A 12,939-nucleotide genomic window follows, 5' to 3' on the forward strand; every position below is an offset into this window, starting at 1 on the left:
TTGAAAAACTATTTGAAGAAAATAAAAGTTTCCTGAAAATTCATCCCAAATGCAAAGTTCTTTCTCCCTCCCTCATCTTTGCTGCTAGGACAATGTTTTTAAATCCTGCCTTCTTCCTGTGACCCTTAGGTTCCAGGACCCGCTTTGTCCGATTGCCTCAAGTCTGGGCCACCCCGCCAAGCCCACTGCAGCTTTCCGCAGCAGCTGCTGCAGCTCACTCTTCTCAGGGGCCTTTCCCATACATCTTGCCTCTTGATCCTTCACCAGAACCAGGTGAGATAGATGGAGAAACACCTTACACTGTTTTTACAGATAAACAAAGTCGGGTTAAGCCAGAAGAGTCATCAATGTGAGCCAGGACAAAAACCTATGTGCCCCATTCCCAGTTCAGGTCTCTCTGCTGCATAAGGGCCTGAGATCTCCCTCATCCACTCGGATATTCAATGAGCATCTGCGTGCCAGAGCCTGGACTCACTACTGAGGGAGCTCAGTACGACGTGAGCACTACCTTGGAATGAGATGTGTGGCCAATACCACTGCAGCACTACACATATGGTACTTGGGGGAGTTTCAAAGCTGAAGGAAAAAGACGACCAGTAACACCCTTCTCAGAATTCTGTGACTATTGTTCATGCCATACAATTTTCTAATACTCTCCACTGCCTACCATCCAGGATTGTTCTTTGTAGCATATAAATCACATCAGATGTTGGAGGAAAGGGCATGACTCACACTTTCCTGCCTCCCCAAAGCATCTCCAATACAGGGGGACAGGACGGGATGGAACCCCATCTCATATGGCACTCTGTTCTAAAACCATTGGATAGGGGAAGCTGGCTATCATGAATATACCCTTGAAGATCCCTTAACACACTGGCAAAGAATTTTTATGCTGACATATTCTCTCAATGAATCCCATACAGAGCCAGTTTTGTATTTTGAATTTTTAGTTCTGAAGATGCATGAGTGTTGTGCACAGGGGCTATGAAAAATCTTTATTTCTGAAGACCAAAATAATCCTCAGTGGGCCAAGATGTTCACTTAGAACAATGGGAAATGGAAAAGGAGTTTTTACTTCCCAGATACTTTCATTACGCACATACTCCAGGGCATGTGCCCACTGGCTACAGTGGTAAGCTAAATCCTTACCCTACTTCAATTACTTCTCTTGTTCTTTTTTCTTTATTACTGCTGTTGTTATAACTTATTATTATTTTTTACCAAGCACACACAGTTGAATACAAATTAAGTGGAACATAGGTATGCTTTGTCTCCACTGTATAGGCTAAATTTATAGGAGGAGATCTGTTTGAATTATGCCAACTGCATGGCTGTTCCGTAAATATTCCTTAATTCATGTACTAATTAAGCACCAACTACATGCCATATATCTGCATTAAGTGTTGGGAAAAACAAGAGTGAGCCACAGAGGCCTCAAAGTATAGGACAGGAGAAAATTACAAACAAAACCATTTCATTTCCACGTAACAGCGGAAGAGACAAGGCAAGATGGGCCCGGACAGGGCAGAGGACACTGGAAGAGATGACCCCACCCCCAGGATGCCCACCCATGACTCCCTACCTCACCTTCGGGCCCTGATTCAAATGTCACCTGCCATGCAAGTGGCTCCATGCGCCTGCATTTAAAACTGCCAATCCCCTCTCCCACCACACACTCCCTACCTCCTTTCTGCTTTATTTTTCTCCCAAGCACTTAGCACCTTCTGACCGCATGTCTCATTGGTTTTACTGTTTGTCTCTCTCCTTTCACCAGAGGGTCAGTTCATGAGGGCAAAGATTTTTGGCTCTTTTGTTCACTGCTGAATCTCAACCCTAAAACAAGTACCCAGCACACAGTAGGATTTGGTCAATATTCAGAAAGAAACCTTCCCTGACCACACTAAAGGGCAACTGCCGGAGCTCTTGGTCCCTCTGTCCTTCTTTCTTTCCCTTCATAGTAGCATTTATCAAGAAACTCAAGTTTTATTTTAAAGTTTGTTTACTTCTTTATTTCTTCCCACTCCTCACTAGAATGAAAGCTTCCTGGTAAGTGCTGTGGCTCCAGCACTTAAGACAGAGCCTGGTACTGTTTATTTCTTCAATAAATTTTAATAGAATGAATGATCATATTGACCATGGCCCATATTCACTGAGCAGACGCCTGCTGGTTTTACTTGTATTCTCTCTCTGAATCCTCACAACCACCCAGTGAGGTGGGCATTATTATTCTCATTTTATAGATGAGGAAACACAGAGAGACAGTAACTTGCCCAAGGGCACAAACCCAGCAAAGGGAAGAGCAAGCAATTAATTCTGAGCTACTCGACTTGTGCTTCTCTTTGAATCACTGTTCTGCTGACATATCAGCGGAGCTGCGCTGTTGAAGAGTGGAGCCACATCTCTCCCGGCCAACCGCAGTGGTTTCCTCATGACCTGCCCTGTCCAAACCACCTGCCATCTCCAAGCTGTCGTCCCCAGGAAAGCCAGAGTGGCACTTTCAAAAGGCAAGTCTGATCACTGCTATCTGCTTGAAATCCCTTCAATGGCTTCCCACTGTTAGAGCACACGTTTGGGGGGGGGGGGGTCTCACCGTGAAGGTGACCAATTTTTATAACAACTTTTTTGGACGGATGACAATGTCATTTCTGGAAAACTAGCGTATGATGAACTTGGGAGAAATGCTCTACCTCTGAGGTAAGAAACACTGATAAAAGGCTTATTTGATTATGATAACTGGACTCTATTAGTAATTCCAGAAATATTTATGCAATTTTTGATCAGATTCAGCCAGGTAGATATGTTAAAATGGATATTCTTGGGCACCACCCAAGCCCACTGATTTAGAATCTCTAGGGATAGGGCCAAGAAATCTACATTTTTAACAGGTAATCTAGGTAACTCTTAGACAATCACTCAACTAAACCTATCCATCTCTAAGACAACAGGCAAGTATCTGCATGTTGAGCAATACCATATAAACCATCCATGTCAAGACTAAGACTAAACTAGCTTTATTCAATGAGCAATAACTCCTCTTGTTCAGCAACAACATTATATATACCTCATGGATTCAAACCAGACCCCAATCCAGGTCACAGAACCCAGAAATGTCCACGGCTTGAGCATCTCATGTATGTCACAGAAGCCAGAACTATCCATCACATCCAGTGAGCACACTCACTTATGCCAGGTCAACAGTTTAACTACAAAATATATTCATTCCAAAGATTATTCCATTTCTTTCCCTAATACATACCATCCTGCCCTGGGTAGGAAGTAATTGTGAGAGAAAAACAAAGAAAATCACGAACTATGTCCTGCCCTTAGAATGCCTGCTGACTTTTGAGCTAGTGCTGTGTAGGCGTCAAAGACAAGCAGGTCAATGCAAATGGTCTTTTATATTCTGAAAAATCCCCACAAATGTTAAAGATGAGCTTTCTTCCTGGGGAGGTTCACTGCTCACCCAATGGCCAACCTAAGACCAAGTTTCGCTGACATCAGAACTGGTCCTTAAATAAATTCATCTCTGGACATGAGGTGCCAGCGGACCCAGTGTTAGCTCCTGGCTCCTGCAGCTGAGAGAGGAAAAAGGTCTTACCAGATAAAGTTTTCTCTGCATCCAGCCCCCTGCCACCCCCTCACACCCGCAGCGGGGAAGAGTCCCCACTGCACAGAACAGGAACAGTAAAGAACACTGACACCAAACCTTATGTTCAAGACTCCAAATAATTTCTCCTTTTCTTTAATATGTTTAAAATGATTTAACTTATGCAGATTACCCAGAAAAATAATATTTTTCTCCACAAACTGTTAAAAAAAAATCTTGATAGAATAAAAGTCAAATAATCCTGAGAACTACTTTGAAAGATGTGGGATTTAATTGTGGTGCTACAGCATGTTTCTAATCTGACTCATGTTATGTGGTTTAACAAATTTTTTTTTGAAATTTCAGAAATGTATAAGTACTGAGTTTTGGCTCTGATTATTTTCAAGTGCTTCTATAAAAGAAAATGCTCCACCCTATGCAACAAGAGGCAGAAAATAATAGTGCTTTAGAAACACTATTGTGTACCGCAACATCCAAAGAAAGCCTACAAGAGAAAACGAAACATATGTAGAAGAAAACAGAGAAGTACATTTTTAAAGATATTTCATAGGTATAAAAACAATTTTTCACTATCCATATTGAATTAGCAGGTCCGTCACAGAAATTATTTTTCACATAGATTCTATGTAATTTAGGGTAATAAGATCTAACATTATATAGATGAGGAAAGCAATCCCTGGTTAGGTGTACTGCAACAAATTAAGGGGAAAGAGAGTGAGATTATTCAAGTTCCAAAAAGATTATTCAGCACTTACTAGAGTGAAACACAAACAAAATATGAAGATGACTTCAAATTCTGAAAGTTTCTAACTTTCCATATTTTATTTCCGTTTTCTAATTACCAGTTATAGCTTTAAAGTGTAAAATCACTAATTATTTTTTTCAATAGAATTTTCTAATTTACTTACAAGTTCTTATGCTTTCAATTCTATATCAAGCTAAAGAGAAGACTGTTCTCCCTATCACACCCTGATTCTGAAACTCCACTGCCAATGCCCTTGGCCCTGAAGCATGCGATGACCCCCCTCAAGGCTCTCTTGAACATGCTGACAGAATCTGCCAATACACAGAACCAGGACAGAAGGGTGGAGTGGCATTCCCTGAGGTTTAAAAAGGCCCCACTGGTCAAATGAGAACTGCTAAAGATGTTTAAGATACCAAAGTCAGTGCTTCATTTAACTCCAAGATTTTAAGCAATTGTGAAAGAGAACAGGTATTAATGCTTGCATAAAAATGTTTTTCAAATTCAGTGTTTATTTGTCAAATACCAACTGCTTCTTCTCTCATTCCTTTCTGTTTCTGATCTTTGGGAAAACCACATCAGTATCAAATGTCACTTAGTTCTTATTCAAACAGAGGAAAGCAGACATAGCGGCTGCACTAGTGACTTAGCTGACCTGGCCCTAAGTAAAAACAAACCTCTATAAATCACCAGATGTAAGCAATTGGGTAGTGATCACTTTAATTAATTGAACAGCTTTCCTGAAATTTACTGTATAATTTTGACCCTCCCAACACCTTTCCCAGAAGCACCTAACAATGGTGGTTTTTCTCTTGGGCTGTATAAAGAAGGAAAACATTTTTAACTTCTGTGGGTTAAATATATTTTTAAATTATTCAAGATTAAGATGGGAAACTACTTAATTTTAGAAATTAAACCATGCACATTCTAAATGCTGGCTTTAAATTCTGAAAGTCAAAATTATTCCAAAGCATCTTCAGTGCATGAATAAAATGTTATCTGCCCTACACACACACAAAAGCTAAAACAATTTTAGTTTTATTTGAAAACTCCTATTTCCGAAATAACATGCAATGGTATTTCCAACTTCAATCACATACTTAATTTAACTGTATAAAGTTCATATTTTGATTTGATGTTTCTGAACCTTGCTTTCCACCCCAGGTTCCACACTTAAAAGAGGATACCCCAATGCCTTAATAAAAATTTCCCATTTCTCCTCACAAAACAACAACAGTCATTTTCCACTAGTAACTATGTAATAATATCTAATCCATAGATCCCATGCCAATCATTAAGTAATACCAGAGTTCAAGTCCTAGTCTACAGAATATAATCAAATACACGTCTCTGTTGAGTGCAGGTGACTTCTCTGAATCTCAGAGAGTAGTTTAGCAATAATAGCAAAGTGTAAAAAGTGTATTATTACAATGATCCTTCAAATTTAGTAGAGAGAAACTGGGACTGAAAAACAAGTCAACTAATTTAAAGAATACCTCCATTACCCATTGAAGAAAGCATTCACATTTTGCTTCTAAGGTCTTTACTTCAGTCCTTATCCACTGCTACCCATAGTCCCTACCAACAAACATACGTAACCCTGCTAACATTGACTTACAAGGACAGAAGTGTAATATTTGCTGAGACTGGTCCTAGATTTGGAATGGTCTCCAATTCATTGTTGTTCAGTTTCCTGTAAATGCCCAAAAAAGAAGCAAAAAAAGCTAATTAGGTGATCTGTAATTCATAGAGGTGAAACTCTAAAATTATTTAAAGGTACCCATCAAGTTAAACAGTTTTAAATAATTTATTGTAATCCAAATGTTCTTTACAGTTAAATAATGTAATGGGTAGTTATATTTTATTCAAATGTCAAATACAAAATAAGACTCACACTTCTCGAAGGCTGTGAAGGTGGCTCATGGAACTTGCTTTGATGACAGACAATTTGTTGTGACTCAAGTCCCTATGAGAAAACAAAAATAAAATTATAAGTAGTTTAAAAAAATCGCTTATAGCACTTAATGATGTACACGACACAACAGATCTGTGAACTAGCTCTATCAATACTAGTGACAACATAACAAATAACTGATCCATCTTGTCCATAAACTAGATGGTAACCAAAAGCCAAACTGAAAAACACAAACTGTGAGGACAAAATTAGTTTAGGAGGCTGGCAGATTTGAATGCTTTAAACCCACAAACATTTTAGGAGATGTTTTTGGCACAGGGTGAACAGATCTTTTGTGAGCTGGCTGTTTGGCTTCACCTTCCCCGTCCCCTACCATCTCCTCACTTCCAACTTGATATGATGAAGTCATGGCTTGTGAAAAGTGGCTAATTAGGTAGGGTGCTAAAACTAAAACCTCTAAAGGAACCTTTTCATTATAAAATATTAAGCATCAGTGTCCTTATTATAGTCAAACAAAATAGAAATTGCTTTTCATACATTTATTTCTCTGAGCTAAGGCAACAAATTATTTCAAGTATCATTGTGTGTGTGCGTGTGTGTGTGTGTGTGTTGAGGGTAGAAAACAACCTGAACCCTATGCTTTCCTGAACTCTCCAAATCTCAGTATCTGGTAATATAACGTGTAATTTAAACCACATTAACTACCTAACAAAGTTAAGCAGAATGTACAGGACCCCGTGATCAGATTTCTTTCCAATCATTAAAACAACTGCTTCTTACTCAAAAGACTCCATCTAATTTAGTAACAATTGCCATTAAACATTATTTTTTCAAAAGTAAAATAAAACTCTTACATACACAATACTACTCTAGGCTAGGAAGTCATCACAACATTCAAACTACGGAGTTAAATCTGCCAAGTATTTGGTTATATTCCCTATATTTGTCAACATACTGAATACGTGCCTTCAAAATGGTGTAATGAAAATAAAATGGCTGAGCAGCTATAGAAAATCAGGCTAACAATAGTATAGCTTAAAGCTCTCCTACTGAAAGAGGTTAACCAACCTTACTGAATTAATTCTTTGTGTTTGAAAAATGAAGATTTTTAAATAACCAAAGTTTCAAATAACCAAACTTGACTGGGGAAAAGCATGAACCATTTGTTATATACATAAGTATGCCCCCACCCCACCCCCATCACAAAAAAAGTCAAGAGAAATCACAGAGAAGCACAGTGTTACTTAGTGCACACCCGTTAGTTAACAATTAGAAATCAGAGATCCTTTCAGCCTTTGAATTTTGTTTTGAGAATAAACCTGGATTTCTCTATTTCACAGAAAAGAAAAAAAAAAAAATCTGCAAAGGTTTTTTATTTGAAACATGTTTGCCTAAAGACCTACCAGACAGTAACAGACATGAGTAGATTTGTTCTGGTAGAGTTATAACATGAAAAAAATCTGGCACAGTCTTTAAACTATAAAAATCCTGCAATTACAACCACTGCTGTGCAGGCTCACCACGCTGGAGCCAGACACTTTCCCTCACAAACCCAGCTCAGGTCCATCTGGAGTTCATCAAGGAAACCGTGAGCCCAACAACTCACGTTAGGATTCAAACAAAACCTGTGTGCTTTTAGCACCACAGACAGTCACAGATTTCCCACAGGGCTCAAAAAACAACCAAGGAAAAGAGTCCTTCACCTGGGAGGTAGCCTGAATCAACAGAAAGTCTCACTTGGACCCACTTAACTAAACATTGAGCCAGCATAAAACTGCATCCCCTATTGTTTCCAGTTTTAAAAGGAAAGGGGGAACCAATCTGGTATTTACAATGAACACAGGTGATTTTCCTTTTAATTACAAAAACTAAAACCTCACTCTTCACTTCGTTGTAAGGATGATTTCATGGGGCAATCCTGTAAAAAAAGAGATTGAGTGCCTGACATTTTTCTTGACCAGTAATGGGATGAGAACTCCGAGAACTCCAACAAAAGACCTTTAAATTGAGAAACTGCCTCCAGAGAACAGTGCACATACTGGGGACCACTCACTTCTGATTCAGAAGCAAGAGCTGGTAAGCTTAAATATTTCAGTTATTGCAACACTTCCATTCCTGAATTTTGTGTACTGCTATTAAAACCACATTATATGTGGGAGAAAAAAAATCACCCCTTAAGTGACTTTTATTGCTAAATACTTATTAAAGCCATGAAACTTTTAATGCACCTAAATTTAGACTTAATACAGTTTACGTTTCAGAAGTAATTACTTTCCAACAAGGATGTCACATTTCCCTAAATCTTCCTTACATTGTTTTTATGGCAAGACCATCAAGAAAAAAAAAAAAAAAAAATCAGGTTGTATAATGTCAACTCCTTGTTAAAAACCGTAACATTCAATAAGAAAGGCAGATTCCTCATTTTTACAGTCCCATTAATGAACATCTTCACCAAATTTTTTTAAAATAAGAAATTATTTATAATTGTATAAGAAACATAAAACATTTAGGGATATATCTTTTTAGAATGTATAACGATTTTTTTTTTACCTTTAAAATTTTTTTCTTTTTCATTTACTGTGTAGAGTCAATATTATTTTGTATTAGTTTCAGGTGTACAGCTACACATAGTGGTTAGACAATCATAATACTTTACAAAGTGTTACCAAGAAACCTTTTAAAAAAAAACTTTTGGTAGTGAGGTTAAGAAAAGGGAAAGGTGGTCAGGCAGAGGGGTGTTAACTATTTACCCAGAACTCAGCTGACCAAATACTTGAAAATCAAACTCTACTTGGTAGAGAGAAGTCTCTCTTCCTGAATACTAGCAGGCGAATAAATATATATGAAAATAATTAATTTAGAACATTTGGTTCTAACTATCATTTTCTTCCTTTTAGCATTTGGAAATGTGACTTCCAAGTCAAATTTTAAAATGCAAATCCAGCACAGATTCTTAATCAGTCCCACTGGGGCCTGCAGAGCTGCTAATTCAGCAGAAATCTGGAAAGCTGAAAAACAAAAAGCCAGGCTGTAGCTGTTTTAAGACACTGATCCAAAGTGACTCATAAATCAGCCTGCTATGTTCAAGTTTTAGTCTGGAAAATATAGAAAAACAGCTGTGAAAACCATAAGGACTTTACCCCCACCCCAACCCCAATTCTGGTACCAACCAAAGGATTTGTAACAGGCAAATACTCAAGAAACCCCACCAGCAAAAAGTACCTTGCCGACTTTTTCTGCCTAAGCCCTGCTAACTCAAACATCTTTAAGCGATACAATAAATAATTTTGAAATACCATTGAGATTTTAATAATACTTGAAGCTCTCATCGGAAATTGAGCAACTTTTCCTCCTTCTGGCTAACATACTAACAAACACTCTTATCCAGGTTCAGTACTCTTTGTAAGCACAAACTTTAGATGTAAACTCAAGTCTGCCTTTTAAGGTAGTTAGTTGTAAGCGACCTTCAAATAGCTTTAAGAGCCACTTCCATTAAAGTATTAGAAGCTACTTTTTAAAAGGAGAAGTAACTACAATATTAGTATGTTACAGCTTAAACTATTCAACTTTTCACACACTGGAGTTCCTATGGCAACAAATTACAATTGAGGAAAGTGAAACAATAAATACACAGTTATAATAGAAAGACCGACTTTTCTCAACTTGCTAATTCAACAAATAAGATAAAAGACACTAAACTTTTTCTGAATAGTGGTCTCATAAGTTAGTCCTAAGGCAAACTTTTACTACTATAATTACCTAACGAGAAAAAGTTAAGATATGGAAGAACAATACGCAGTTTTCTGCTTATTTCTAAACAATGAAACAATTACTTAAAAGCTTTTCTCATTATGTAATATATAAGCAGCAGCTCTCTTGTGCCTCCTGTTCCAAACACCAAGTAACAGGGAAGTTAAAGCTCAATTCCTTGTGTTTTTCTCTCAATTCCTTTCAAAGGTGGAGAGAAGACCTCTAGAGCTTTAGCCACGAACAAAAGAAACATTTACAATAAAGAATTTAGACCACATGGTTCGGTGACAACTACAAAGTTGGTTAAAAGTCACACAAGTACAAGAATGACAGAGCTGTCTAATGAGTGATCACAGTGGGGCTTCTGACAACAGACCTAGTGCTTATTTATACAAGTGGAACTTATTTTCACATACATTTAAGGAATGTAGACTTGTACTGAGACAATTTACTGCTGGCGGAAATGTAATTAAAAGATTGTGCTAACCAAATAAACTGTAATTTGTTTTTAGTATGCCACGAAATTACCTGCAAAACAAAATCCTAATTAGGTCAGCTACTTTTAAGACAATGTTTAAAATAGGTATCAACCCCTTTTGATTTAACTCAACCTCTAATCCAGAGCAATACAGTTATTTTCAAAAGACATCCAAATTCACAAAAATATACATTGCATAAGAGGCCACTTGATATTGAGAAACTACTGAATATAAATTAATTTGTGAACAATCCAAGCCTTTCTAAACACACCCCAGGAAACACTACTATATTCATTTTCTTTTTCTCATCCCTCCATTATTCATAGGTGTTCACCTCCAGTCATTCAAACGTTCAGTTCCATATGTTGTCAATAGAGCCATTCACATTTCATGAATAAGGCAGCATGACCTCCACAAGAGGCAATTGAACAGAATTAGCCACAACTAATTGAAAGTCTTCCTGCCTTGGGTTAAAGCCCTTATCTCCTTCTTCAATTGTAATAAAAACTACTCAACAAGACATCCCCTGATAAGCGATTAAATATCAATCTAAAACTCTCCAATTCTATGTTTTTTATTAAACCAAGGTTTATTAACACACACAAAGAATATGATCTTGATGGTCAACAATTCTACAATTCACAAAGGTTTTGATTTGCACAATGATTTAAAAACAATTTTTTCCTACTGCTATTATTAGGACGTTAGGATAGTTTACTAGAATTGTTTAAGACTTTAGAATTTTCATTGCTATTCTGCTAGGCCCAAATCTAAGGACTAAGGATACACTGTACTTTTATTTCTTTTAAACAGATAACTTTTTTTAAAGCACGAGTTTCGATTGCTTACATTTTACAGTTCTCCAATTTTAACGAAACTAAGGCTAGAAGAAAATAAAGAGATGACATTTCTAAAGAATCAGCCTTTCCAACTAAAATGCATTTTTTTCCTTGTTCTTGCACGCAGTTGGCAGTGATTTCAGGTATTCAGACTTCACAGCTAGCATCCAAAAACTTGCATAACAGCACCCAGCACTCTCCCCTAAACCGTCTGGGCGTGCTGAGAAGGTACAGAAATCATGCCCTTGGTTCTGCAAACTCTAGCACCTTCCTTTCCATATCTAGTGATCAGTCTTGACAACTTCTTACCGGAACGAAGACGTTACAATTTGGTCGACGAGGGGGAGAGGGGTTATGGCGCACAGGGGAAAAGAACAACAAAAGGATGTCTACCACAGCTTGTAAAGTTCCCAAACTGCAGTGAGGGGGCTTCCTAAATGGAAGAAGCACGTTCAATGACCGGTTGGGTACAGGAAAAGGGGCCTCAATCAGTTAGAAACTAACTGAGCCACAGATCCTACACACACAGAGAGCTGAGAACTCCGGTAGTAGGCAGGGTGCCACCCCCTCCCAGTCAGGCAGGGGCGCGCATTTGAACCTCCAAAGAGAGCTCCAGCCCCCTAGCCGCAGGACGCTGACTGTACCCGGAGTCATCAGTCGCTCCCTCCCCTCGCCCATCTGCGGCTAGGTGGGTTGCACCAGGGCCCACCAGCGCGGCCCGCAAGGCACTGGGGAAGGGAGACTGAGGCCCCGACGGCTCCTTTTACATCCCTACCAAGCGCCGCTGGAGGCCTGGGCCAAGAGGAGCTGCCCAGGAAAAAACTGCTGCGCGCCAAGTGCCCAGGCCCCGGGCCGTCTCCCCATCCGCCCTCAGAAAGAATACTTACAGCCGAGCGACCCAGGACGGGAGCGGCTCGGGAAGGCGCTCCAGCCGCTGGCGACTGCAGTCCAGCAGATCCCCGAGGCAGCGGCAGGGAACCGGGCATAGGCGCTCGCGGGCAACCCCGCGGCCGCTTCCGTCGGCCGGGCCTGTGCGCCCCAGCACCGCACACAGCAGCAGCCCCAGCGCTGCCGCGGGCGCGCGGAACGTCTGCGCGCCCATCGCGGTCCTGCGGCCTCTTGGTGCGCCCTGCGCTCCGCAGACGGCGAGTACTCGGAACCAGGCACAAACTTCCAGCCGAGAGTGGCTGCTTGCGCACCGAACCGCGTGTGCGCGCCCTCCTCTCGCACTGCCAGGTAAACTCCTTTCTTTTACTTTCAACAGCGAAGCCTTCTCATGCCCCGGAGCAGCGTGAGGGAAACCAAGGAGAACGGCTAACTGCGGCAGTTGCAGGACAAGCACGGCCGGCGCGCTGAAGGCCCTTTCGCCCGCAAAAGAAACTTTTTCACCGCCTCCGTGCCGCGGAGCGCCAAGCCCCAGCTCGGCGGAGTCTGGGGGCGGGGCGCGCCGTGACCGGCGCGTGTTCATTGGCTAGCCGGGCCCCAGTCGCCCGTGGCCACGTGACAATAACAGGGCTCCAAGCTCGGGGCGGAGCACATGAGAAAGTGGGGCTGAGATTGTAGGAAATTGAGGGTTACATTTTCCAGCCTCTTGGGCCAGAAGTCTC

At 40.1% G+C, this 12,939-nt stretch overlaps 1 protein-coding gene across 1 annotated transcript in view; it reads right to left on the bottom strand.

Moving 5' to 3' along the window:
* LRIG3 (leucine rich repeats and immunoglobulin like domains 3) overlaps nucleotides 1-12,720 on the bottom strand; it is a 46,244-nt gene extending 33,524 nt beyond the window's left edge. Inside the window, exons 1-3 of the mRNA XM_090273536.1 lie at nucleotides 12,220-12,720; nucleotides 6,244-6,315; nucleotides 5,968-6,042 (exon numbers count right to left, since the gene is read on the bottom strand). Of these exons, the coding sequence (XP_090129662.1) occupies nucleotides 5,968-6,042; nucleotides 6,244-6,315; nucleotides 12,220-12,434 (362 nt within the window). The 5' untranslated portion in view covers nucleotides 12,435-12,720. The remainder of the gene's footprint in view (nucleotides 1-5,967; nucleotides 6,043-6,243; nucleotides 6,316-12,219) is intronic.
* Nucleotides 12,721-12,939: the final 219 nt, after the last annotated feature.

This window comes from Furipterus horrens, unplaced genomic scaffold (assembly GCF_987537825.1).
Source record: "Furipterus horrens unplaced genomic scaffold, mFurHor1.1.pri manual_scaffold_4, whole genome shotgun sequence".
Lineage (NCBI taxonomy): Eukaryota > Metazoa > Chordata > Mammalia > Chiroptera > Furipteridae > Furipterus > Furipterus horrens.